At 53.1% G+C, this 23,706-nt stretch overlaps 10 protein-coding genes across 10 annotated transcripts; 6 read left to right on the top strand and 4 right to left on the bottom strand.

Moving 5' to 3' along the window:
- Positions 1–1,910: 1,910 nt before the first annotated feature.
- RHO25_002453 (uncharacterized protein) lies at positions 1,911–2,423 on the bottom strand (the record flags this gene model as incomplete). The annotated part of the gene is made up of 2 exons (XM_023598030.2): positions 1,911–2,324; positions 2,382–2,423. 2 exons carry the CDS (start codon positions 2,421–2,423, stop codon positions 1,911–1,913), a joined length of 456 nt encoding a protein of 151 aa, XP_023455106.1.
- Positions 2,424–2,773: 350 nt separating this feature from the next.
- On the bottom strand, positions 2,774–4,477 carry ASD1 (aspartate-semialdehyde dehydrogenase-like protein; the record flags this gene model as incomplete). The annotated part of the gene is made up of 3 exons (XM_023598029.2): positions 2,774–2,803; positions 2,862–4,162; positions 4,219–4,477. The coding sequence occupies 3 exons, from the start codon at positions 4,475–4,477 to the stop codon at positions 2,774–2,776; spliced, it is 1,590 nt and encodes a 529-aa protein (XP_023455108.1).
- Positions 4,478–5,569: 1,092 nt separating this feature from the next.
- Positions 5,570–6,495, top strand: RHO25_002451 (uncharacterized protein; the record flags this gene model as incomplete). The annotated part of the gene is made up of 2 exons (XM_023598028.2): positions 5,570–5,955; positions 6,009–6,495. The coding sequence occupies 2 exons, from the start codon at positions 5,570–5,572 to the stop codon at positions 6,493–6,495; spliced, it is 873 nt and encodes a 290-aa protein (XP_023455104.1).
- A 377-nt stretch (positions 6,496–6,872) lies between these two features.
- On the bottom strand, positions 6,873–7,991 carry RHO25_002450 (uncharacterized protein; the record flags this gene model as incomplete). The annotated part of the gene is made up of 1 exon (XM_023598027.2): positions 6,873–7,991. The coding sequence occupies one exon, from the start codon at positions 7,989–7,991 to the stop codon at positions 6,873–6,875; it is 1,119 nt and encodes a 372-aa protein (XP_023455312.1).
- A 180-nt stretch (positions 7,992–8,171) lies between these two features.
- RHO25_002449 (uncharacterized protein) lies at positions 8,172–9,180 on the bottom strand (the record flags this gene model as incomplete). The annotated part of the gene is made up of 2 exons (XM_023598026.2): positions 8,172–9,092; positions 9,142–9,180. The coding sequence occupies 2 exons, from the start codon at positions 9,178–9,180 to the stop codon at positions 8,172–8,174; spliced, it is 960 nt and encodes a 319-aa protein (XP_023455102.1).
- Positions 9,181–10,413: 1,233 nt separating this feature from the next.
- On the top strand, positions 10,414–12,522 carry RHO25_002448 (uncharacterized protein; the record flags this gene model as incomplete). Its single annotated transcript, XM_023598025.2, has 1 exon — positions 10,414–12,522. The coding sequence occupies one exon, from the start codon at positions 10,414–10,416 to the stop codon at positions 12,520–12,522; it is 2,109 nt and encodes a 702-aa protein (XP_023455310.2).
- An 830-nt stretch (positions 12,523–13,352) lies between these two features.
- On the top strand, positions 13,353–14,330 carry RHO25_002447 (uncharacterized protein; the record flags this gene model as incomplete). The annotated part of the gene is made up of 1 exon (XM_023598024.2): positions 13,353–14,330. The coding sequence occupies one exon, from the start codon at positions 13,353–13,355 to the stop codon at positions 14,328–14,330; it is 978 nt and encodes a 325-aa protein (XP_023455099.2).
- A 2,025-nt stretch (positions 14,331–16,355) lies between these two features.
- RHO25_002446 (uncharacterized protein) lies at positions 16,356–17,882 on the top strand (the record flags this gene model as incomplete). The annotated part of the gene is made up of 4 exons (XM_023598023.2): positions 16,356–16,406; positions 16,464–16,985; positions 17,034–17,189; positions 17,244–17,882. 4 exons carry the CDS (start codon positions 16,356–16,358, stop codon positions 17,880–17,882), a joined length of 1,368 nt encoding a protein of 455 aa, XP_023455100.1.
- Positions 17,883–19,361: 1,479 nt separating this feature from the next.
- On the top strand, positions 19,362–20,113 carry RHO25_002445 (uncharacterized protein; the record flags this gene model as incomplete). The annotated part of the gene is made up of 3 exons (XM_023598022.1): positions 19,362–19,475; positions 19,531–19,768; positions 19,833–20,113. 3 exons carry the CDS (start codon positions 19,362–19,364, stop codon positions 20,111–20,113), a joined length of 633 nt encoding a protein of 210 aa, XP_023456168.1.
- An 876-nt stretch (positions 20,114–20,989) lies between these two features.
- On the top strand, positions 20,990–22,465 carry RHO25_002444 (uncharacterized protein; the record flags this gene model as incomplete). The annotated part of the gene is made up of 3 exons (XM_023598021.2): positions 20,990–22,084; positions 22,156–22,348; positions 22,404–22,465. The coding sequence occupies 3 exons, from the start codon at positions 20,990–20,992 to the stop codon at positions 22,463–22,465; spliced, it is 1,350 nt and encodes a 449-aa protein (XP_023456169.1).
- Between the last annotated feature and the right edge of the window lie 1,241 nt (positions 22,466–23,706).

The following is a 23,706-nucleotide window of genomic DNA, read 5'->3' as shown; positions in this document are numbered from 1 at the left end:
CGTGGTATGAGAAGTGACAGAGTGAATTGCAGAAAAGATAAAGCTTCTCGTTCTTGAAACACCGCACTGGCTACTGTACAACAAGCCTGCACCTCCGCTATCGATCGCTTCTGGCTGTTGGTATCGTCGCTTTTGCTGTAACCGAGCTCGCCTGGGCTAAAGTTCTACCACCGACACCAACATAGCGTCGCCGTAGCCGAAGTGTCAAAAGATCAACATTGCCCCGGTTGCTCGGGGCTTTCGACGCCGAAAGTTGCTGTTACAAGTTCGCAGCGCTATATATCAGACTGGGGTGCATCGCCTCCGCAAACTATACTGTTGGGGTGCATGAAGCTTAGTGGCTCCGAGGCTGAAATTTCTATGCAAGCGCTTGTCGCACAGCATGAAATTCCTGGGACGAATGCAGCCTACTTGAATGTGTTCACATTCTTCGCTGCGACGGCCTACCGGTGCATTCATTACGTACAGCATGCTGCGCCTCGGTCGTTTCAGCCCCCTTCCGGTTACATCTTCACTCACCTACCTTCGAGCTCCTCAATTCGTTGACGTGCATGAGCTTCTGGCAAACCACATGGTCGACGGTAAGCTCTTACTCCTCACTGCTAGCGTAATCGCTGGACCAGCATTCAGCATGATCCGTGGGGGCACCCTGAGGGCATCCTTCAATACTTCTAAGAAGACACAAAGGACGCCGACGCGGTGAAACTATTTTCGCGCCTGTGGTGATGCCAACACTGCCAGATGGTGAATGATGCATGGATGAGACGGTGCCAAGTGAGCATAGTGTGCGCTCACACGTCGCCTCTATGGACGCGAAATACGTTCGACCTCGCGGTTCAAGGCACGGACCAGCTTCATGCTTCTCACATTGTTTAACGAGATACGAGGAATACGGCGAGCAAGTGCAACCATGTGGCAGATTCTCCACCGTCAATCTATTCACTTGGCCTTACTGCTACTAAGGGTGGCGGTATTTGCAGCAATATCTCGGTGCCGCTGACACCGCTCTTCTACCGACCACAGCATTGACCACCGTCTTTGAGCGTACGTTATGGCACTCAGGGCTCAGCTCCATCGTCAGACGATGAATTTTGGACGCATCGCTCACTCAGTGCAGTGCACTCGACTTTTCGATGCGTTGGCCTCTTCTGCGAGCCTCATCCATTGCTAATTTGTCAACGTGAATAATGGAGGCTGCTTTTGCACTCGATGTTCCATCGCCACTCTGCTCCGCGTTCCACAAGGTCGACGCTGATACTCCCAAGAGGCTCGGCGTCGCAGGTTCAATAGCAGATCATTGCACGTTCGATCGTGGCTCTGAGAAGATTGACTGGTAAGTGATATATGATATATCGCTCTGTCCGAGCTCCTATGCCTGGCCGTACCACGTCCATCTCCTCTGTCCTTGTCGAAGCCGTACCGAAATTAAGACTCCCCTGATGGCGCTGGAGGCGAGCATCTACAAATGCATGTATAGCAACAGCGAAAACATCAGGTGTATGATTGGTGGAAGTATACCAGTAAGCAGCTGCTCCACGCTGGCCAAGGGCATCGCAAGGTCATTGCTTTCACGGCCTTGGTTCTAGGCAACTCGCCTGTTCAGACCCTTCCGTGACTCCTACCTAGATGCACTGCGCCATGCCCTATGTCTTCTCTCTGACCCTTCTGCAAGCCATGTCGGAAGCAGAGGCTGATTGAAAGCACCCCAAGCGATGGCTCACCTACTTCTTGCAGATGAAATCATCCCCGCGCATGTAAGAATATCAGGGGCGAGATTGGTGGAAATGCACCGATGATCAAGATCCTGAAGCTGACAAGTCGCTAAACACCATCTCCAATCTATTCTGAGCCCACGTTCCATCTATTGCCAACGATCATCACTACGCTCCACGTCTCGCCACATCGGTCCTTCACTGATCCGCCTTGCCCTCCTTAATCCTCTCAACATCTTTTCCACCCGCCTCCTCAACCCTCTCTCCCTCCTCCGTACCCTCACCACCCTTCTTCTTCTCCAGAAAATACGCCCAATAATGCCCATACCCAATCCCACCACCAATCAACAACCCGAAAACAATCACAAGCCCAATCCTTAATTTCCCTTCACTACTCATGATCCACCCAGCAGACCATCTCAGAACTGGCGTCACAATTGCTTGTCTCTCACGCTCCAAATCGGGATTACATGTGATGAGTAACATGCAAAGAGCAATGAGGATGAAAAAGAGCATAAAAACTGTGATGACTTGAATTTCTGCCAAGAGGAAAGTGATGTTGCGTGTTGTTTGTAGGACTTCAAAGCCTTCTGCTACGAGGGGTGTGACTTCCTACTACTACTTCAGCCAATCTGTGGAAGTCGGTGCCAGCAATGAAGGAGAGCGCACCTCGAAAGCGGCATTTATCTGTTTACTATATGGGATGCCCATTGTCGTGGCAGGATCATCTGGCTGGGTGGGGCGGGAGGCTTGGTACACTTTGCGCAGAAAAAACAGGTGCGGCGGCAGCAACAGCACAATTTTTGGGGGCACGATGAAGGAATAATTTTGCTATTGCTGATATGTAGAAATTGTAGTATGCACGGCATGTGATCATTTTCATGACAGTGACTGATAGTGACGTACAAGCTCAGCTGGGATATGTATACCCTGGTCGATGCAGGAATCGGCTATTTTGCGCCACGCACATGTGGTAGTAAGCTCCACTGGATGGTAAGCAAGCAAGCTGACACAACAGGGAAAATATATTATGGGTTCTAACAGATGATCGCAAGTAGAGTCTAGCGGTACAGCTCGATGCAGTCCAAAATCTGTTTGAAGGTCAGTGTTGATGCTAGGAGAAAATCGATGAAATGCGAGACAACTTACGAAGTTTGGCGACAAGAATTCTGCCCCAGAGCTGCCTGAAGCAACACTAATTTCGATGGTGTTATTACCACCAGCAAGTGTCCCTTCTGGAATCTCGAATTCGTACGCTTCTCCAAAGCCGCGATAAGCCCCTCTAGTGACACCACGGCTGTCGATCTTCACTGGAGCCGCAGGCGCGGGAGCATTCCACTCATTGACCTTGACCTGTGGTCTTCCCGAAGCAAAAGCGAGCGTGGTGCGAATGCGAAGTGTGGCTGCTCCTGCATCCTCTAGATCGAAGGCGATGGTCTGAGGGCTGCCAACGGCTTTGAAGAGTGCCATAGCCATGTCGTTGTCTGACGATGAGCCCACTGTGTACGTGAGCGGACCCCAGGATTCCATACGTAGGTCAGAAGGATGCATGCGAAGCTGTTTGTCCGCATTGCGGAATCCGGTAGGCTGGCCATCACATTTTCCGATCGTCCACAGCCGCGTTGCAGGTTCTTTCAATCCGCTCGCAATATCGCTGGATGTCTCCGAGCCCGCTGTGACGGTTACATTCTGTGAGGCGGCTTCCAGTTCTGTTTGATAGAGCTTCATGGTGTATGTACCAGGCTTCATTGCTGGGGAGGTGAAGTTACCGTCGGCGGCATAAGTCCAATATTGCGCCTCCGTGTTGAACCAGTGCACTACGGCCTGGTCATCATCAGCAATCCCGCTGACAGCGCCAGCGACATAGCCGCGGCCAGATTCTGGGACGTAGCCTTCAATGTCCAAATCAGCGAAGAAAGAAAAGTCAAAGTCCTCCAATTTCGGGATTTCGCTTGCTGTGAAGGTGAGTGCATAAGGTCCATGCAGTCCCATGCGGTATTTCTCCGTTTGAGCATGATTACTGTTCATATAGAAGGACAGCGAAGTGTACACGCCGCCATTGTTTGAATTGATGTCGCGGAAGAAAGGTCCACCAGAGGATGATTCGTACTGAGGCTTGACGAAACAGGCATGCGCATCTGGCCCAGCAACACAATGGACGTGGTCATCGATGAAGCGTTGAGAAGAGTAGAATTTGCTTCGAGTCTCGCCATCTACGATGAAGACATCGGAACCTTCGATCGTTTCGGTGCTTCCAGCCGTGTGCGAGTGGTTGCCGAACGGGTACTCGTCAGGCAATTTGGCGCTGTCGAGACGCGCCAGGTAACGAAGTTCGCCAATTTGTGGTTCTGCTGTGATGTGTGTTGCCATGTACAGATTGCTCTGACCCGAGACGACCACAATGTATTGTGTCAAGGTACCGGCATTGCATGTGACTTTGACATATTTGTCTGCGAAAAGGTCAGATTACTGTATCATACAGCAAAACTGAACAGCGGATGCCTACCGCCTACGGCTTCAACAGTGACATTTGCGCTGCCAAGCCCCGATCCGATATGTGTGCCTTGATCCTGGGGACCTTGAAGCTCTGTTCCTTGATACACTAGCGACCGCACATCGCAGTCGGACTTGCGAATAGTCGTGACCAGGGAATTGTCGCCGCCCGAATTAACAATGAAAGTGTCGCTCTCCTCAGTGAATCCAAACTGTGCCAGCACAGTGGGCGCCAGGCCCAGAAAGTAAGACAATGTCTGCGAAGCTCTCATCTTGGAAAAGCTTGGACAACAACAAGCAGTGAGGGAGGATGCAGGAACAGCATTTTCAGTAGATATAGCCCAGTGGACGGAGAAATGTCGTCGACGCGCGGGAGATCTGTTGAGTCCATTGTGGTGTTGTACGAGGCGGAAGATTGCTTTGTATTAATGCGAGGCAATGTGAAACGTTCGCCACGCCTACGCGTTTCGTATCTTCACTCGGCGTTCGGCGGAATGATCCCCTTTCGATGGGCATCCTGGTCATTTTTTCATATGACCCGTATGGTCCTCCGTACTTGTAGCTGCAATCATGACGAGACGGCCATGCACTTCGTGTCCTGTGAGCTTTCCAGACCACTCTTCGATCCCGGACCAGCCAGAATCAACGGCCTGTCTGTCTGGCTATCTCCAGCACTGCTTTGGAGACGCGATCGTGGATACCGTCTTGATGTGCCCTCTCGGTCGCAACCTCTGCACAAGAGAGGAAGCCGTGTGTGGTCAAGATTCCTGCCTCAGGATCCACTCACCTCCAGAACTTTGCCCTTGCACGATGAGCTGAAGGATTCGTAGGATCCTCAGCCGCTCCGCGCTAACGACGCAGCACGTGGGAGCACCGAAGCACATCCGGAGACGTACTGAGAAGTCCACAAGAAGCGTTCTACATATATTGCTCACAGCATCAGCTAGAGAGTCTCGAAGTCGGCATGACCCACCAGCCACCTGAGCTGCAAATCACCATGAAAGAACGAACGACGAGCGAAGCATACCACTTCCATACCGATCTCGGCCCAGCCTGGCAGTGCTACCGCATTGGCGTTGTTGGATGTGACTAGTCCGCAGCGGAGATTGGTCGCGACAGGCGGTGTTGATCAACGAAGGATCTATTCTTGCCCTCTAGATGCTTGGCCACACTGCAACCCGCCTTTCGCCTGTGCGACAACAGGAGCTAATATGCTGCAAGAACATGTCATCAGGTAGGCATCCTTCCTCAGCTCTCCTCTCTTTGCATCCAACATACATATCTGGTGGCGACGCTAGTTGCTACCAAACTCCTACAAAGTCTTCAATCTGGCCTCTCGCGGCGGGTACAGCCCGCTCACAAACATGCACAACGACGGAAGTCACGCTCCAGAAGTGGTGCCGGGCAGCGGCGCAGATGGCCTGATACCAGCACCAGACCGGGCAGTGGAAGCTCCTCAGAGCCTGCACGAGAACACTTCGCCTGCCTACTCGTACCCACCTGGTCACAAGGATGATCAGGCATACTCATCAGCATACGGCACCCAGGACGAGAAGCTCGCGAATGTCACAGCTGCAGAATCTGGCCTTGCGCAGGCCCGACCAAACAAGCGCAAAAGATTAATATGGATTGTCATCGGCGCGATTTTACTCGCGCTGGCCATCGGACTGGGCGTCGGACTCGGAGTCGGTCTGTCACAAAACAGCAACGACGAAGACCAGAACGCAGAAACTGGAGACAGCCAGGAAGCGTAAGCGACCAACCCGCCTCCCCACAAACTTCACAAGACTAACAACCACACAGCACCCAAACCGACCTCCCAACAACAACCATAACACCAACCTCCGCAACCTCAACCCCCACCTCCTCCGCCGTAACATCCGGCTCCACCGGCCTCGCCCAATTCTCCTGCAACAGCACCGAAACCACCACCTCCGAATCCGGCACACCTTACATCCAAGAATGCTACACCCAATACCAAGTCAACCGCCCCTCCTTCTACAACCCCTCCAACACCACCCTCTCCAACCTCGGCGGAAAACTCACAGTCTACACCTTCCAAGACTGCCTCGATAAATGCGATGAGCGCAATGAAGCAGGGACAAATCCTCCTTGTCGAGCTGTCACATATTATGCGAATTTGACGAAACCGATTCAATTGTGGGGCGGGAATTGCTTTTTGAAGAATGATCGGGGGAATGGGTTTCAGACGGATCCTGTCGATTGGGGGCATACGGCGAGTGCGTATATGAGTTGTTTGAATGAGACTTGTTGGGGGGAGAATGTTTGAGAGGCAGGCAGAGAGAGGGAGATGATTGAAAGATGCAAAATCGGATTTACAGGACGAATGTGATGAGCCAAGATATACACCAGCATTATGAATTCGTGAGAGGAGCAGTGAGAACTGATTTGCCGTAATTTCTACTATGGAGAACTGGTGAAGTTTCATGGAACCCTCACTGCATCGCCGCTTCAGTGGCTCTGAGGTCCTGCGATTCTGTGTGGAAGGATTGGGGATGTGCCCAAGAACCAACGCCATCGCCTCTGTCGCGCCGTGTCCCTTTGCTGACTTCTCCATCGAGCACTGGTGATCTTCTGAGTGATACACTGTACCGCATTCGTACTCCTGTCTCTGCCTGTTCGTACGTCCCCGCCATTGCCACTCACTCAATCAGTTCCCGGAACGTATCCTTTCATGCAAATCCTCAAGTCACCCAGCAGGAATGGATACTCCTGCGTCGCCTGTCGCCCATAGTGCACCATGACCGGCTCCTCCTTCAGCTCCGCAATCTGCCTCCTCCACTCTTTGCACTTCTCGACCCAAGCGTCTTGCAAACCAGGCCGAATCATCCCCATACCTTCCAGTCCTTGGCAGATCAGAATGTTCTCATACATTCTCTGTCTCCAGTGGGCATCAACCCCGCCTTCCTCGTCTGCGCCCAGGTTGGGAACGTACCACCACCCATCATCGAAGTTGTCCTTGAATTCCTCGCAACCCGCAACTTCCGTGCGGAACTTCTTCCAGTGTGGACGCCAGCGTGAAGAGTTGATCGTCCAGGTGACTGCAAGATTGTTCTGGCTTGGCATGTTGAGGAAGCTTCCCTTCTCATCTTTTGCGTAAGGACCAGTGTTTGAACCGTTGCCCGCGGAAGGCTCTGGGATGCAGTATCGCACGAACGTCAATCTTGTGTCCACGCTCAATCGCCTTCCAGGTGCACCAGTTAAGGCGGGATCAAATTCTGGAGCAAACAGTTCTCCGTAGATGGCCAGGTGGAAGAAATTGATGGCTGGCTCCGAGTAGATCGTATAGGCATCGCTGACGCCTCCATCCCAGAACCCTGGATTGCTGTACCATTGCTTTCCCACACACTTATCAATGATGTCCGTGACTGGGTTGATGATGGACATGCGCATTTCGTGGAGCTCGCGGATGCGCTGGACTGTCAGGCCGCAGTGAGTCAGAGCCAGTTCGAGCATGCCGTCAATGCCTTGCAGTTGACAGTGAGACACGAAAGATGCCTCGTTGTCATCGGACTGACGAGCCCAGTTCCCTAACTCGCGAGCCGTCGCCATGACGAGGAAATGTGGCGAAGGACGGAAGAAGGTAGTGCTTTGCGCTGCAGCGAGGCGGAGAATGGTGTTTGGAAGTGCTGTTGCCATGCATGAGCGCAATTTGCGACATGTTGAAGACAAGTTGGTGTAGTCCTCGATGTTGCGTAAATAATTTGGAAGCATGACCAGGATGTCCTCTGGCAAGGACGTGAAGGTAGGTTTGACTTTGGCCATGTTGAGGTAGTTGCGAGGCAGCAGGTGCCAGAAAAGGTGGTAGATGAAGTCAAATGCTGCGCAGTCGGAAAGTGCTGTTTGAAGTGAGCAAGTGCAGCGCGAGTCAGTGAGTGGATGCACAATCGGTGTCCGTTTTGGTAGGTTGCTGCCTGAATGTCGGTCGCGCGGAGCCAGTTCCGCCTAGGAGTCATTGTTCAGTCGAAACATGCGGGTGCTGTTCCCGTATGCCGCATTGACGACCTCATCTATCTCGATGCCTTTGAGACCGGCCACGATTGAGGCGACTTGCGCAATGAGACAGCTCTCATTACGCTCTTTGATCATTTTGCCCGCTTCGAATTTGTCGCGCTTCTTACTCGGATGCGCGACGACCTCACTTGGTGCTGGGAACTTCTTCGCAAGTTCGCCATTGGGATTGATGTATCCCCATGGGGAGTCGGTCTCAATCTGTAGCTTGTCGAGAGGCAGGGCTTTGACCATTTCTATCGAAGCTGGATCCTGGAACGAAAATCCATTGACGCTGATGTCCAGACCCAGTGAGACAAGCTGCTGCATCTCATCCGCGGTTCCAACAAACGAATGCACAAGGCCGCTTCGTGGCAGTTTGGATATGTAAGGCGTGATGACCTCGATGAACTCCGACGCAGAGTTGCGGCAATGAAGAAAGAGTGGCAGGTCCCATTTCTCTTCCACAATCAGGTCGAGCTGTGCCTTAAACACCCAGATCTGAACCTCCTTGGAAGCCTTCTCGGTCCTGTCGAAATCAAGACCAAGCTCACCAAAAGCCTTCAGTGGGGCGCTTGGGCCGAGCGCAATGAGCTCGCGTATGCGACCTTTAAGCACACCGAAATAGTTTGGTGCCTCGTCCCAGGGCTCGGATGCGTGGTATGGATGGACGCCGACTGTCATCGTACAGATCTCCGGTCGTCGCTTGCAGATGTCCAGGATGAAGTCCACATCCCGCAAAGACATTCCAGTCAGAAGAACGTGTTTGACGCATGATTGACTCGCCCTGTCCAGCACTGCGTCAAAGTCGGGCTCGTGTTGCTGCTTGTTGCGGTAGATGCCCTTGTATTCGGCGGCGGTTGGGGTGACTGCGACCTGGGGCTTGTCAGGCAAATCATTTAGTCTACAGAAGTGCTTGACTTACATCGGCGAAGCGGAACGCTGTGGCAGTGTTGGAAGACATGTTGGTCGCCTGCTGACGGTGTTATGCCGGCCGGGCCTGCTTTAGCTAAAGATTTTGTTCGGTGGCTTCGACGCCGGGCCGGGTGTCTTTTTCACATGCACTGTACGTAAGGTGAAGCGTAAAGTATGAGAGATGCACTTTCCGTGGTGCTCGTTAAGCCGAGCGTGAGCGGCCTGTTCTCACAGTCAACTCGCCGGCAGGAAGACATACTGCAACCCCGCCTGCTCTGTACTACTGCCCTCAAGTTCTCGATGAAGTGATTACTGAAACCTAGCGATGCCAAGAGCATACCGCCAAACTGCTCGTCTGCAAAAGTGTGACAAATGGGATACTGCTGGTAGAGTGTGCAGTGCGGTGAAATTTGTTGTGGGCGTTGTTATTGGCAGAGAGATGAACGTCGCAACGGCGTAAATGAGATGCCAGCAGAAGACGAGAGTTGTATACGCCTGAACATGGGCAGCATTGCTCGAGATGACACGGTAGACAGCAGTCGGGAATGGGCGGCGATTCAGATGACACACGTTCTCATCTCGTCAGCCTATTTTGATGCGGCTCAGTGAGTCTCGGGTCGGGGCAGGGGAGGTGGTGGCGGGGATGATCCGGTGGCGCCCAGCCTCTGGAAACGGCGGACCTGTCCATGCGCGCGTAAGGCAGTGGCAGCTCATCATTGTACGGCGACTCCAATTTCAATCCTCTCGACCCTTCAAATACGGCGGCATGTCCGGTGGGCCAGACGCGAGGTGAAAGCGACGAGACGAAGGCGTACACGCTGCAAGCGGCGCACCACCTGAACACGTGCTGTGTGTGGCGGTGTTCCAGGCCGAACTGCCCCTTCTGCTGCGACGCCCACGACGACGAGACCGACGCCCGACGAGCGAGCGCTAGGCCATACCGTCTGCAACACCGCAACGGTGCCCACCTCTCACCCGCTGTCTCCGCGTCGCCGCCAAGCTGGAGTGAGTTGCACCTCCGACCCGCTGCGTCCGCAGACATCTGACCCCAGAACCCGACAGCTTCCTACTGAGTTCCGGTCATGGCTCTGCCGCGCAGTTCCTGAGACCAACCTCGCAACTGCAGCGCTCCGCCACGCCCAACCCACCGCCCACGACCTCCACCGTCTCCACCCTCCGCTCACGTCTCTTCGCCAATCGCCTGACGAAGACACACTCGACGCCCAACTTCCATGACACGAGGATGGCCGCGGTAGCCAGTCCGCACGCCCCGATGCCCGCAATGCGAGACGACGCCGTCATGGACACGCGAACACCCTCGCCCGTGCACGCCGTGCAGACCCCGCCCGCGACGAACGACAATGACTCCTCCTACAATCCGGATCTCAGCGCCGAGGTGGCCATGCTGAGCACGAAACTGGTCAACGCGATCAACTATCAAACCAACCTCGATGATTCACTGCAGCAGACGCGACATGAGCTGGAACAGGCGAAGAAGAAGGTGGCACAGCTGGAAGAAGAGAACCACCGACACAAGGCCTTGGTGAGCAGCGGAGTGCTAGTCCGCCAGGCCGACATGCAGAAGATTATCGCCGGCCTGCGTAAGGAGCTGAGCGCCGAGCGAATAGCGCGAGCTGAAGCGGAAAAGGGCAAGAAGCAGGTGGAGGGCGAATTGGAGAATCTGACGACTGCCCTGTTCGAAGAGGCGAACACCATGGTGGCTGCTGCGCGCAAAGACACGGAAGCTGTAGAGAAGAGAAACGCGCAGCTCCGAGGCCAGTTGGAAGAATATGAGCAGCTCATGGCTGCGCAGCGTGAACAGTTGACCGATCTCAAGGGCTCCATGGAGAAGCTGGAAAGTGATCAGCCAGGAACCCGAGAACCGAGCGTCCCTTCCACGCCCGTTACCACGCAACACGCCATGCTCGAGCCGCTGCAGCTGTCTCCCTCTCTGCAAAGCGTGGCTGATCAGTCGCCTGAGCACCCACTCCACTTCTCTTCGCTCATCAACCCGGTGCTGAGAAACGACACCAAGGCCTTCGAAGACTTCCAGGATTTGCTGCTTCTCGCCCGCCGTCTTGGTGCTCATTCTCGTAATAACAGCAATCAGACGGGTGCAGCGACGAATTCGACCCAGCTATACTCTGCGTACGGCTCTGTGTCCTCTTCGCCAAATTTGCCAGGCGCCTTCTCCTTCGGTCAGACCAGCCCGACTACGGCATATCACAACGCGGCTGCCACGATACCACCTTTGAAGGACAGCAAATTCTATAAGCGGGTTTTGACGGAGGATATCGAACCGACACTGAGGCTCGACCTAGCGCCAGGTCTCTCTTTCTTGAGCCGAAGGACCGTACTTGCATCACTGGTGACAGGCACGTTGAACGTCGAGCCATACCCGCAGAACAAACATTATTTCGCCTGCACCTTATGTGGTGAGAGCAAACGGCAAGAACAATACGTGCGCAGACATCGTTTCTTAACGTCCGAGGAGGACAACGTCTCCAAGCCGCTCTGCGACTTTTGCACCTCTCGAGTCCGGACTACTTGCGATTTCGTTGGCTTCTTGCGCATGGTGCGCGACGGACACTGGAAGTGCGACAGCGAAGACGACCAAAAGGCCGCATGGGAGGAGAGTGTTCGCTTGCGTGAACGCATGTTCTGGGCACGACTTGGCGGAGGCGTTGTACCATGTTTCGCCTCTCTGCCGCGAAGTGGGCTTCCTTCGCCTATCTCAGCCCATGGATCCGCGCCAGGGTCAACGCGAGGATCCACAAGCGGTCGTCAAAGTCTTGATGACATTCCAGAAGGCGCTGACAAGGATGCACCACAGTCCGAGAACGATGTGTTCCAGGAGAGACCAACGCCGAGTGTGCGGGTTTCGACATCTGCCATTACTGATGCGAATGACGAGAAAAAGGAGATCGAGCAGAACGCGATCGAGGAGAATGATTTTGCCAGGCAAGCGTTAGTGGACTCGCAAGCGCAGGATGGGGCAGAGAAAGAACTTCCGCCTACTCCATTCGAGGATGCCAAAGAGGAGATTGCCAAAGCCGACGAGACCACTACAGAGCCAACCGAAGATGTTGCCGCGGCCACAAAGCAGAGCACAGAGTCAAACGAAGCGCCAGAGAAGCCAACTGAGGAGACCGCGGAGCCAGCCACGGATCCTGCGAGGCCCACTACCCCAACGACTGTTCCAGACAGCAAAATAGAAGAAGATTCTGAAAAGCAAGATTCCAAGATCAGGACGAGTACCGGTTCATTGCAGGCGTCTGTACAGTTGTCTCCGACACGCAAGTCTCAGGACGTCGCGCAGCGAGGCAGTCCTGAGCGCAAAGGCTCTTCGGTCCTGGCAAGAGTGAAAGCCATGGAGGCGAGCTCACAGTAAAGCCAACAATTTCACTTACGCCAACAGCTCACGAGCCAGCTACCGGCAAAGGCTTCGATTGTCGAATATTTCGCATTGCATCACCTGTACGATAATACTAGGAAGGGAAAAGGATATATTTTCGAGCATGGCCGAGGCGTTTGCTTTTGGGGGAGACGGGAGAGAAAGGAAGCTACATCAACATTCTATCACATGCCTGCATGTGCGCAACATAGGGAAGGAAGGGAGAAGAAGAAGTGCCGCAACGCAAATTAATGAATGGCTCGCAGTATACGAGTCATGGGAGCATATGAAGCGATGAGCGTTGAAGGGAACATGGCCTTTTGCTGCTGCTTGCTGCTTACTGGTGACGTGGCTTGCTGGCATTTGGCTACATTGGCGTTTTGTTTGGCATGATACCCGGGATTGTACAATATTATACAAATAATGAAGAGTGGTGTCGTCTATTCGTTATCTTTCAGATTGCTCAACCTGGCAACCTCCCAAGATGCACATGTATCCATGGGGTGTCTGCCAAAGACGAAGACCTGATGAAACATCCGAGCTTCTCTTGGCGCATGAAATCTCGGCTTGCCCAGCTTCCTGGCTGGCGACATGTCGTCTAGTGACATTCTGCAAGTGGCGTCTTCCTTGCCACCAGACACCATGGCACTACGAACAAAATTTCGCTACAGAGACTCGGAGTGGAAGGTGCTTGGAGACCATCTCTCTGTCGATCCACCTGACTGGCTGTCGCTTCCTCCATGTTGAACCGCCTTCTGATCTTCCGTTCTCCCAAACCGCCGATAACAACAGCCGCTTATCGCTTCTCGCACTACGCAAGACCAGCCATGTCCGTGGCGCCGACTGTCCGAATCAACGGCGACCTCAACAACACCGAGGTCCTTCGGCAGACCATCGTGCCTCCTCCAGATCCGGCGTACCACCAGCGGACTCTTGCCATTTCCGACGAAGAAGACCACCCGGCCATACGCGAGAAATACCGGCCCTTCCTCTTGCGTGAAGACCTGACTCACAGCGATTGGATCTCGAAACTAGAACTCAGCACAGCGCTCAAGCTGGTCGAGGCCGATCTGGCGCAGAACCACGGCCAAAGACTCCGCGTCCTCGTCCTCGTCGGCAGCCTCCGAGCCCGGTCATATTCAAGACTACTCGCCTACGAGTGCTCCCGCATCCTCTTCCGCTTAGGCTGCGATGTTCGCTTCTACGAGCCCGCCGGCCTGCCCGTCAAAGATGATGTGCAACACCAGCACGAGAAAGTCCAGGAATTGAGAAACCTGAGCAAATGGAGTGATGGCCACGTCTGGGTCTCGCCAGAGCAACACGGAAATCTCACTGCTGTGTTCAAGAATCAGATCGATTGGGTGCCTCTTAGCGCTGGTTCCGTTCGCCCAACTCAAGGTCGCACCTTGTCAGTCCTTCAAGTCTCTGGTGGCTCTCAATCCTTCAATTCTGTCAACAGTCTTCGCATATTGGGACGCTGGATGCGCATGTTCGCGATACCCAACCAGTCTTCGATTCCAAAGGCCTACACGCAGTTCACCGATGCGGTCGATCCTTCAGATGAGGCGGCGTTCCTCGAGGCAGAAGGCGGCAGTCGTCTCATGCCATCTGGCAACCGGGACAGAGTCGTAGACTGCATGGAGGAGTTTGTGAAATATACCCTTGTCATGCGACAGCACTTCGACCTGTTTTCCGACAGATTCAGCGAAAGGGCTGAACGACAATCGAAAATTGATGCAGAGCAGAAGAGCAGCCAGGCACCGGCAGACGGCGTTGTCAATGGCGTCAACACAGGTGATATCTGAGTCAAGAGCTCTCCCTCGACTAGCATCGCCGTCGTCGCAATGGAGTATCGTCGTGCAGGATAGCTGGTGCATCTCGCGAGGTCTTGCTTATCGATATTGTTGCTCAGCTCACGTGGGTGCCGCTCACTGTCAATATTCTGGGGTCGTTCCAAGGCAAACGAGCATCGCCTGCCCGCATGCACGCCCTTCTTCTGCGTACAGCAATTCTACGTACACCCAAACTTGCCTTGGGGTAGGTCAGCAACGCCCAGGGCATGCGAATAGTGCACTTCCTGGCCTACCTTTTTAAGTCTCAACTCTTCGTGCGACTGGTCATGCGGCGCTCAAGAACGCTACCATCGCCACAATCGCACTTGCCAGCCCACCTGCAAAGGCGGTTTCCCGTTCCAAGCTTCCTTCGCAATAAGTTGCGGCCATACTGCCAGCATCCACAACGTTAATCAATGCTGCGCATCGAGAGAGCAACTTTCGGACGCGAAGGTCATGCATGTACAGGAGAAGGGCCATTCCGAAAACCAGGTCTCTGGAGCCTCCGATCCGAGTCGCGATAGGGTTCACTCGAGCTGGTGAAAGGTTGAAAATGTTGATTGCTGTCCAGCGAGGACATATGACTGAGCTGAGGCCGAGAGTGAGCTGGTATAGTGCCAGAAGTCTGGCGAGGAGCAGATTGAGAGAGGCCATTGCAGAGTCGGGTCAAGTGAAGCACTGCAACATACAAAAAGCCCCATTATCGATGTGTGTCGGCCAGGGAAGCATTTATCGATGTCAAACCCTGTCCAAGATCTAGGCAGCAGTGCTGCTAGTCTCCAGGTGCCTTCGAGTTTTGCACTGATGGAGCCTATCCCCAATTTTGACACCGTGCAAGCATATGGATGTTTTGGTCACGATTTCTGGCACCACGCGATTGATCATCTGCTTGGCGGACGCAACTGAAATCCATTGTATGTTGGACTTGCCAGACACAATCTTCTTCATAGCCTCTTTGCGAACTGACATCCTGCTTAGTGCGCTGAGTTCCGAGCACATCTCAGGCTTGCTTAGAGACTGGCTTCGCCACATCCAGAAATCTCGGGACGCTTTCCGTTCACTGTCTTCGAAGCCTCGCTTACAGTTTGAGCTTCGCAGAGGGGGTTCTTCGTTTGGTTTTGTGCCTCTGGTGAGTGTGAAGAACTGAGGGAAGCGCGTCAAGATCCGCGGAGAAGAGCTCCATTGATCTAGGGTCATCACTCACCTTTCAAGTACGTGGGTTATGGCAGCCAAGCCGTTGAACCAACATGTCTCCTGTGCACTGGCTTATGAGCAACCAAGGGACCATCGCCTGGTTCACGAGCCGCTATTTCCAAAACGCGACGGAAGAAGACACGCCCATTCTGTGGTAGTAACGAGAAGCGCCTCGCTGGCGTAACGAGCTATTTAAGATGGGTAATTTCTACGTGGTGCTACTGACATGACTTCATCTGACAACTGAGCCTAGTGCACGTACCGACAGCTAGACCCCAACCCAGCACCAGATCCCTGCTGCCGAGACTCCTGAGTCACGATACTTGTTGATATTGCACGACGTACAAGCGGCTCCCCTATCCGTTCGCCGTTCGTGTTCCAAAGTCGCATACCGACAACCAGGGAGAGATCCCGAAAAGTTCAAGGCCCTGCAGTTCCTGCTCACTTGCTTGCTCGTCAGAGCAAAGACCAAGCAGTCGACAGTGAGCCCCACGAGAAGTGACCAGACCGAGCTTGCAGTACATATTCCCGAAGCGTCGGAGGGCGGATGTGTGCGTTAAATTAAGATTCAGACCACCAGGAACTACGTCTACTAGGAAGCCCGCTGTCTGTAGGGTTTGTCCGATGAAGCCTATATTGCTTGACTCGCGTTGGAAGGCTTATTTACCATTTCTATCAGCATGGGTCTTCGTTGCTGAACCCGTGGACATTCGGCCGTCACCTTCACAATCAAAGACATGCTGTCACGGATGATCTTGAGCTTTCTTACTGTTTCTGGCTTTTCGCCTGAGTGGGTTGCCGGAAATGGATAGACCTCCATTGGGATGCTCAACTTGCAGGGACTCGAAAGTGAAGGTACAGATGCACAGCAAATGGGAAAGTCGAGAATTCACTAGCTGACATTCGGAATAGTATGATATGCAGCAGCCTGCGTGTCTGCGTTGCGTACGTCTCCAGCTAGACTGCCCAGGCTATCCAGATCCTTGGGACGTGCTCCACCGAGAGCAGAACTCGCGTGCAGCATCGCAGGTAGCAGAAAGAGTCAGGAGAATTAAGGCTGAACGACGAGATAAACGCAGGGCAGAGAAGATGGAGTCGCAGCTCCTTCGCACGATGATGTATCGCATCGATGTTGAAGCTGAGGTGTACTGTATCTCTGCGCTTTTTGGTTCCTTTTCGGACAGCTCCGGTATCATGGTTTTCGATGTACTTCCGCAGCTCCACGCTGGCCATCCCGCCGCTTGCTTTTCCCATGCGCTCAAGGCTGCTGCACTTGCCAATGCGGCAATCGAGAGTCGCCAGCCGGGACTTCTGACAGATGCGAGGCGAGCATATAAAACATGTATCTCCAGTCTGCGACAGGCGATGGAATCGCCCGGAGAGCTTAGAGACGACTCTGTACTCATGGCTGTATTCCTCACGGGCTTCTTTACGGTGTGTGCCACGTTCATCAGCCCGCTGACTGTACTGACAACCATTCAGTTCACTCTGCGAAGCTTACCCGGAGCCGAAATGCGTACAATTGGAGGATTATGCCCCCATGCCGCGGGCGCTCAATCACTGATTCAGTACCGAGTACAGACAGGACTCGACAACGAGATCGATCGCGAACTGTTCGTCTTTTGCCGGCACATTGGGGTGAGTCTCATCGATTCAAGACTTGCCTGCAGAGCGTGTACTCACCATTCGTAGCTGATCGTGTTTTTCAGCTCAGAAAATCCCATGGATCCTGGTTGCTTTCTCACGGAGTTCGGTGCCAAATGGAATACGTGGACATACCATGCCGCTTTGGATTCATCGATAGGAAGGGCGATTGTAGTCATGGGCCAGCTACGTTCAGCCAGTCGTTCTCGCAACGAGAGTTCCGAGAATGTCGCACGTCTGGGCAGTGAAACATTCGGCGTGTTTGACGAACTCATCTGCGCCACTTCATGCATTCACTGGAACGGTAGCTGCGCATCCCGACGGACAGCATTCAATGGACTGATAGGGTTGACTTCCGCGAAGTCAGTAGCTATCGCAAAGAGTCTATACCTCACAGTCGGGCTACACCTCCTACAGCTACTCTTCGAGCTGACGACCGGCACTGGAAGATCCGAAGAATTGACGAATCTGTGCAGTGGAGCGGCAGTCTTTCGTTGCATCAACCAGCTCTGGGAACAAGTCACTGCAGCCATTGATATTGGGGACGGGAGAAGCGAACCTGCAAATGGACCAAGCAGAGCTCTGAGTGTTTTCTTCTTAACTTGGCCTCTGATGGCTATTGCGCACTCTCCAAAGGCCAGCACTCAGATGAAATCGAATGCGAACAGGATCCTAAGGGGAAGCTGAGGTCAGCCCTCGCCGCTGTTGGACCACAAGTCATAGACCACTCCAGGTGCGAAATCGCTCGTTGAACAAAAACTCCTCAGAGTTACGCAATTCCTGTGTGGCCCAGGCTGGCTCGACAATCCTCGACTACAAGAACTCCTGTGATCATGCTATCAAGGACAGCGTTTGAACCCGAATCAGAAAAACGACCCTATCACGTTCTAGCACCTCAAGGTTGATCTGATCTGACTTCAGGAATCCGCGGCTTCGGTCCATGGGATGCACGGAGTGGTCGAACGACGCTCAAAAGTTTTTCTTCACGCTAGCTTCTTTCAGGCTATAATCGCGGGTAGCGCATGAGATGTTTCCTCCACGGAGGCGGGAGAACTGAAAGCTACCTCTGTCACCGGATAGAGCACGAGAAAGTTCGCGTTGGGTTTATAGGCTGTGTCGTTGTGCTGCTAGGCTGCTTTGAGCAGCAAGCAGATATTGGATTATTGACATATTTGAAAGTGATATGTTACTCTGCGAATGTGGTCGTCTGTTGACTCGGCCTGATGAAACTGGACAGACCCGCACAGGCCAGAATGTCGACTGAACCTGGCAAAAGAACGGCCGGACTGTACTGCTTGAAGGTCAGGCTCCGTGGTAAGTCGATCATGGAGTCGCTCGATGCAAACAGTATCGTTGTGCTATTCCGTTGAACATTGAACGCAGATGCCATCCGCAGTCCGTATCCATGACCTTCCTGTCATAGACTGACAGTGAGGTGAGGCTGCTAAATCGACAAAAAAGTGCCCACTTGCACAGCAGACATATATGATCTGTCGTTACTTGAAGTAAAGAGCATCATGCAAAGGCGCCTTCAAGCCTTGATAGCGTACAGAGATCAATCCTCGGACTAGCACTGAATAGCGGATGCTGATCGAGCGATAGATTCTCGCGTGCAGATGTTGTCTTGGCTATGCTTGTGAATCCTGGCAGCGTCCGCTGAACTGAAACCCTACAGGGTGAATTATTCACGTACACTTGCGCTATGCCAGTTCGGGTCACAAGTGCGATACTCCACTGCTATTGGCCCAGCTTTGGTCGCCAACTTGATGAAGGAGTCCAATGACCTGTGCGTTATTGATCAGTGAACAAGCTCGCACACACAGAGAGGGCATGTGCAAGCACGAAGAGAAACCATGTTGTCACCCAACTCTTTCAGACTTGCTGCGCGAGTTAGATCGGGGTTTCGGAAAATTCGATCGGTACTCTCGTCGGGGCCAAATCTCGACATTCAAGGGGTGGTCTGGAGTTCCATGCTATAAACATAGCCTCGGGGCTTCCTGTAGCGGTAGATCGAGAGTGGTCTGGTAGGTGTGCGCTGAATGAATGCAACGCACCGGATAGGCCTAACTTCGAGCCTATGTATTTCGATCATATCGTTTCAGTGGCCCCCCGAGCATCCACGACGTAGCGGTTGTCCCTACTTGTGGTCTGTGTCAGGCACGTGTCATGGCTCCCATGGCGAAGTCTCTGGCACAATCTGAGCCAAAGAAGCGCTTCTTCGAGCGACTAGGTCTGAGCGATGGGAACAAGCTTCACCGGCGGCTCTATTCCAACATGAAGGTACGGGAACTCAGAATAGTCGGTGCTTCATGGCATGCTCATAGCATTCCGACAGACTGAAGCTGTTGAGGGCTGGAATCGATTGTCCGCAGATCGCAATGGTCTCGCTGCGCACTTGAGAGGCGATCCGTCGGTGGAGGCGCCATACGCCTACAAGCACATAGACGAAGATGTCCTGAATAGAGAGGTAGCGCGCATATACCACCGGGCCCGCTCCGATACGAAGATGATTTATGCTCTCGGTCAGGACTCCGATGACGAGACTTCGGACAACTGGATCATTCGCTGGTTGTGTCAGTGACAGCTCCACTTCGCAAGGATCGAAAGAGAGCCAATCGTGAACTGACACTGTGGTAGTGTGGCACGTCTTCCGCTATCGTGATGGCCGAAATGTGCACTCTTCCCACAGATGTCGCATGCGAAGGAGTGGAGAGCTTGACTCCCATTCTGATGCCTCACCCGAACCCCAGCACACCGAACCCGATATGGACCTCGACGATCAGACGGAAGAGCGTGAGCATACTTGTGTGGAGCCAGCACTGAGCCGAACGCAGTCCAATCCCGAAACCACGCAAGCGATACGTGCTTCTCGCTACTTCGATCCCGTCAGAGATTTGTATAGGACTTGTCCGACTTGAAGAGGTGTAGTGCCGGCATTTTCAATGGTCTGCACATCCGAGTCTGAGGGTGCAGTCTCTACTGTAACGCTGATGCAGGACTCGTGCTGCCATTTGAGCTCACAGCTTGCATCACATCGAAGCAAAGCAGCGTGTCTGTACGCAAAGCTCACCATAAGCTGCAAGCCTGCAACGGACGTGCTCGACAGCTTTAGGTATCTCCAATAATGCCACGCCGTGGAGGGTCGAGTCTTGCTTGAGCTGCAGTCAAACAGCTATCCCGGAGAGCACACTCAATTGCACGAGCAATGTTTGGCATCTACAGCGCGTCAGCAGCAAGAAAGGCACAAGTCGATGAGGATAGGGGTTGACGGCGGATGGAGAAAGCAGTGGGACGAAAGAATACGGACGACCATAGCTGGGACTAGTCATAACCATTTCACGAACTTTGCATAATCAAGCTGGTGTCGAAACTGCTTCTTACCATCACTTCCATCCTCATCAATGTTGGCTTTTCTCCAAGCTGGTCGGAGAGACTCACTCCAGATTCGCAGGCGCGAACAATAATCGTCATTGGTCGAAAGGGTAGGCACGTGTAGGTTCCGGGATCCTCCGCATCGTTCTACCACTGGACCGGGAACCTTGTTTCATATCTCACAACGAAGCTCTGGCACTCACTGGCATCGCCGTCTGGGAGACTTGCGAAAACTGGATACAAAAGTCATCCCGAAGGCACAAGTTCTCAGGTTGTCTTGATACAGCATGGCTCGATGACCATTTTCAGTCAGCCACCAATTCTTCTTATCAGCCTCGAAAAAACAAACAAGAATGGTCGTATACAAAATACCAGCATGAGAATTTGCACTTGCTAGCCAATACTTTCGATAAGACGCGGCCATGGGTCACCACGAGCAATCCCTGTGGTGGCGGAAATGGAAGTCATCGCGGCTGGACTTGCACAGCAACTCGCGAGCCCAGCCCAGAGCACAATCACCACTTGCCGGCCAGAAATCCCACCACGAGGGCGCAAACAACGAGATCGACAGTATGGCAACCCGAAAAAGTGTGCCTTTTCGCATTCGCCTTCAGCATTTCACCTGGGCTTGGTTTACACTTCCCATGAGCACAGGCGGCATCGCTCTGCTTTTGCGCGCGACTCCACATCAGTTTGCAGGCCTCATCACGATTGGCAAAGTCGTTTATGTATTCGACATTGTAATTTTCCTGCTACTCTGCTCCGGAATCGCAGCACGATTCATCTTACACCCGGGCACATTAAGGAAGTCTCTTATGCATCCCACCGAGGCGCTCTTCTTCCCAACATTCTGGCTTGCCGCCGTAAACATCGTCACTGGGATGCAGGTTTATGGTGTGGAAACATTGCGGCGAGGTGGCGATGGCAAGGGTGGAGAATGGTTGATCACGACACTCCGAGTTTTGTTTTGGACCTACCTTGCCGTGACGTTCCTCGTCGCAGTCCTTCAATATCTTTACCTGTTCTCCGCCAAACCTCATCGCCTGACGATTCAAAGTATGACGCCAGCTTGGATCTTACCAATCTTTCCTGTTATGCTATCTGGAACTCTTGCTAGCGCCATTGCCAGTGACCAGCCTGTGCATCACCGTCTTTCAATTATTCTCGCAGGATTGACGATGCAAGGACTAGGTTGGATGGTCAGCATCATGGTTTATGCGATCTATATTCATCGACTCATGCAGTTCGGTCTGCCAGCACCGAACCTGAGACCGGGAATGTTCATTTCTGTGGGGCCGCCTTCTTTCACTGGGCTTGCGCTTCTTGGAATGAGCCAGGCGTTGCCTAATCAAGACGCATACTTCCTGGAGAGACCTGGCGTGGTCGTGGTCCTTCAAACGATGGCAGATTTCGTGGCCATGTTTCTGTGGTCACTGAGTTTCTGGTTCTTCTGCATCACGCTGCTGAGTGTGCTAGCTGGAGCGAGTAGGATGTCGTTTCACCTTGTTTGGTGGGCTGTAAGTACTAGCAGGAGACCATTTCTGTGCCACTACCGCAGGTTCTCCGATTGCGCTGACATTGAGCTTAGTTTGTTTTCCCAAACGTGGGCTTCACTGTTGCTACAACCAGGATCGGACAGCAGCTGAAGAGCGAAGGCATCCTATGGGTAGCAAGCTTGATGACGATCTTGCTCGTAATAATGTGGATATTCGTGTTCATCATGCACATTCGAGCAGTTTTGCAGAAGCAGATCATGATGCCTGGCATGGACGAAGACAAAGGTGAGTTGCTGCTCAACGTGTTGTGCTTTCGATATGGACTGAGTTATGTTGCCAGATGAGTACAAAGAGGGTGATCGGAAGGCAAACGTACCTGTTCCTCCAGACGAGCATCATTGAGCGCCCATAGCGTTCACATCCGTTGATCGGGAATCGCTCGAAACACTGTTGCGGAGAGGTCCAATTTGCAGAGACCCTAGATGAGATTCAGCTGCTCATGGCCAAGCTCGTCTGAGCATATATCTGCTCAAAAGATGCGCTAGTCACTCGGCATCCAAGCAAGCGCACTGCTCTAGCTCACATGGATGCGCAAACATGCTCATCAGGCTCCAGTGGATTAAATACCTGCGAGTACCCTCTCCTCTGCGTTCCTGAAACGCTACCTACCGATAGCTTTCACGACTCTGGCCGCCATGGGAACACACTGCCAAGCCTCACATCATCATTGGACGAAATCTGGATCACCTGCTTCGATCAGACCCATCAACTATGGTGGCGCATCTCCGACTACCTGAGTGCTTGTTGAGGCACAAAATGGGGTACATTTGTCTCCGGAAGATTTTGTTTTCCCAAGCCGAAGGGCTTCAACATGCGGATTGAGGGACTCTTGCGAGATCGCTGAGAAAATCTTTAGAGGTTCCGGATGTGCAATCCATATCGAGTTGGCAGATGCGATCGATACCCGATACAATAACGAAGAACTGTTCGCTGGAACGAAGCATCTGGTGCTGTATCCTGGACGGCTTGCCGAGCTCGAACTGAACTATGCGGCGAGTGCTCTCTGCATAGGAATACCAGAGCCCCACAGTCCGCGGGAACAGATGATGCACAATCCACTTGTGCAGAGCACAACGTGCTGAAGCATGAAAGGAAATCCCACCAAAGGACATCGAGCTGGCCGTTGCTGGTTGACGGATCAAAACCTTGTGATGGTTGCCACATCTGGGAAAATCCTTCTGTCACGCAACGATTGCACTGAAGCATGTCATGTGGTATGCCTCTGGTACTCGTTCCCTTGGCACAGCTGGAAAGTTGACGCTTCTCCACTCGTATCGCAAATGCTCTTGGCTAGCCACACTACCTTCCTCTTTGGGACATGGTTCCGGACACGCAAGAGCATCCTTCGGACCAGGTTAGCACTCAACGGGCAAGACGAACTGCGATTGCAGCAATGATGCGCATTCAAAGCCTGCGCTTGCCGGTTTAATAGCTTCGGCTTTATGCGTCACGAAGAGCTACGCCCTCAAGGCACACGAGCTCCTGTGGACATGACAGTCGACTTCCATGCAGCGTACTGCCAGGTTGAATGACCTCTCTCACATTGGCGATCGGGACCGGACAAATGCAGCTCTATCTTCTTC

Source organism: Cercospora beticola, chromosome 2, assembly GCF_033473495.1.
Source record: "Cercospora beticola chromosome 2, complete sequence".
In the NCBI taxonomy this organism is placed as follows: domain Eukaryota; kingdom Fungi; phylum Ascomycota; class Dothideomycetes; order Mycosphaerellales; family Mycosphaerellaceae; genus Cercospora; species Cercospora beticola.
Note: the sequence above shows the minus strand (reverse complement) of the source record. Positions and strands in the feature narration are given on the sequence as shown.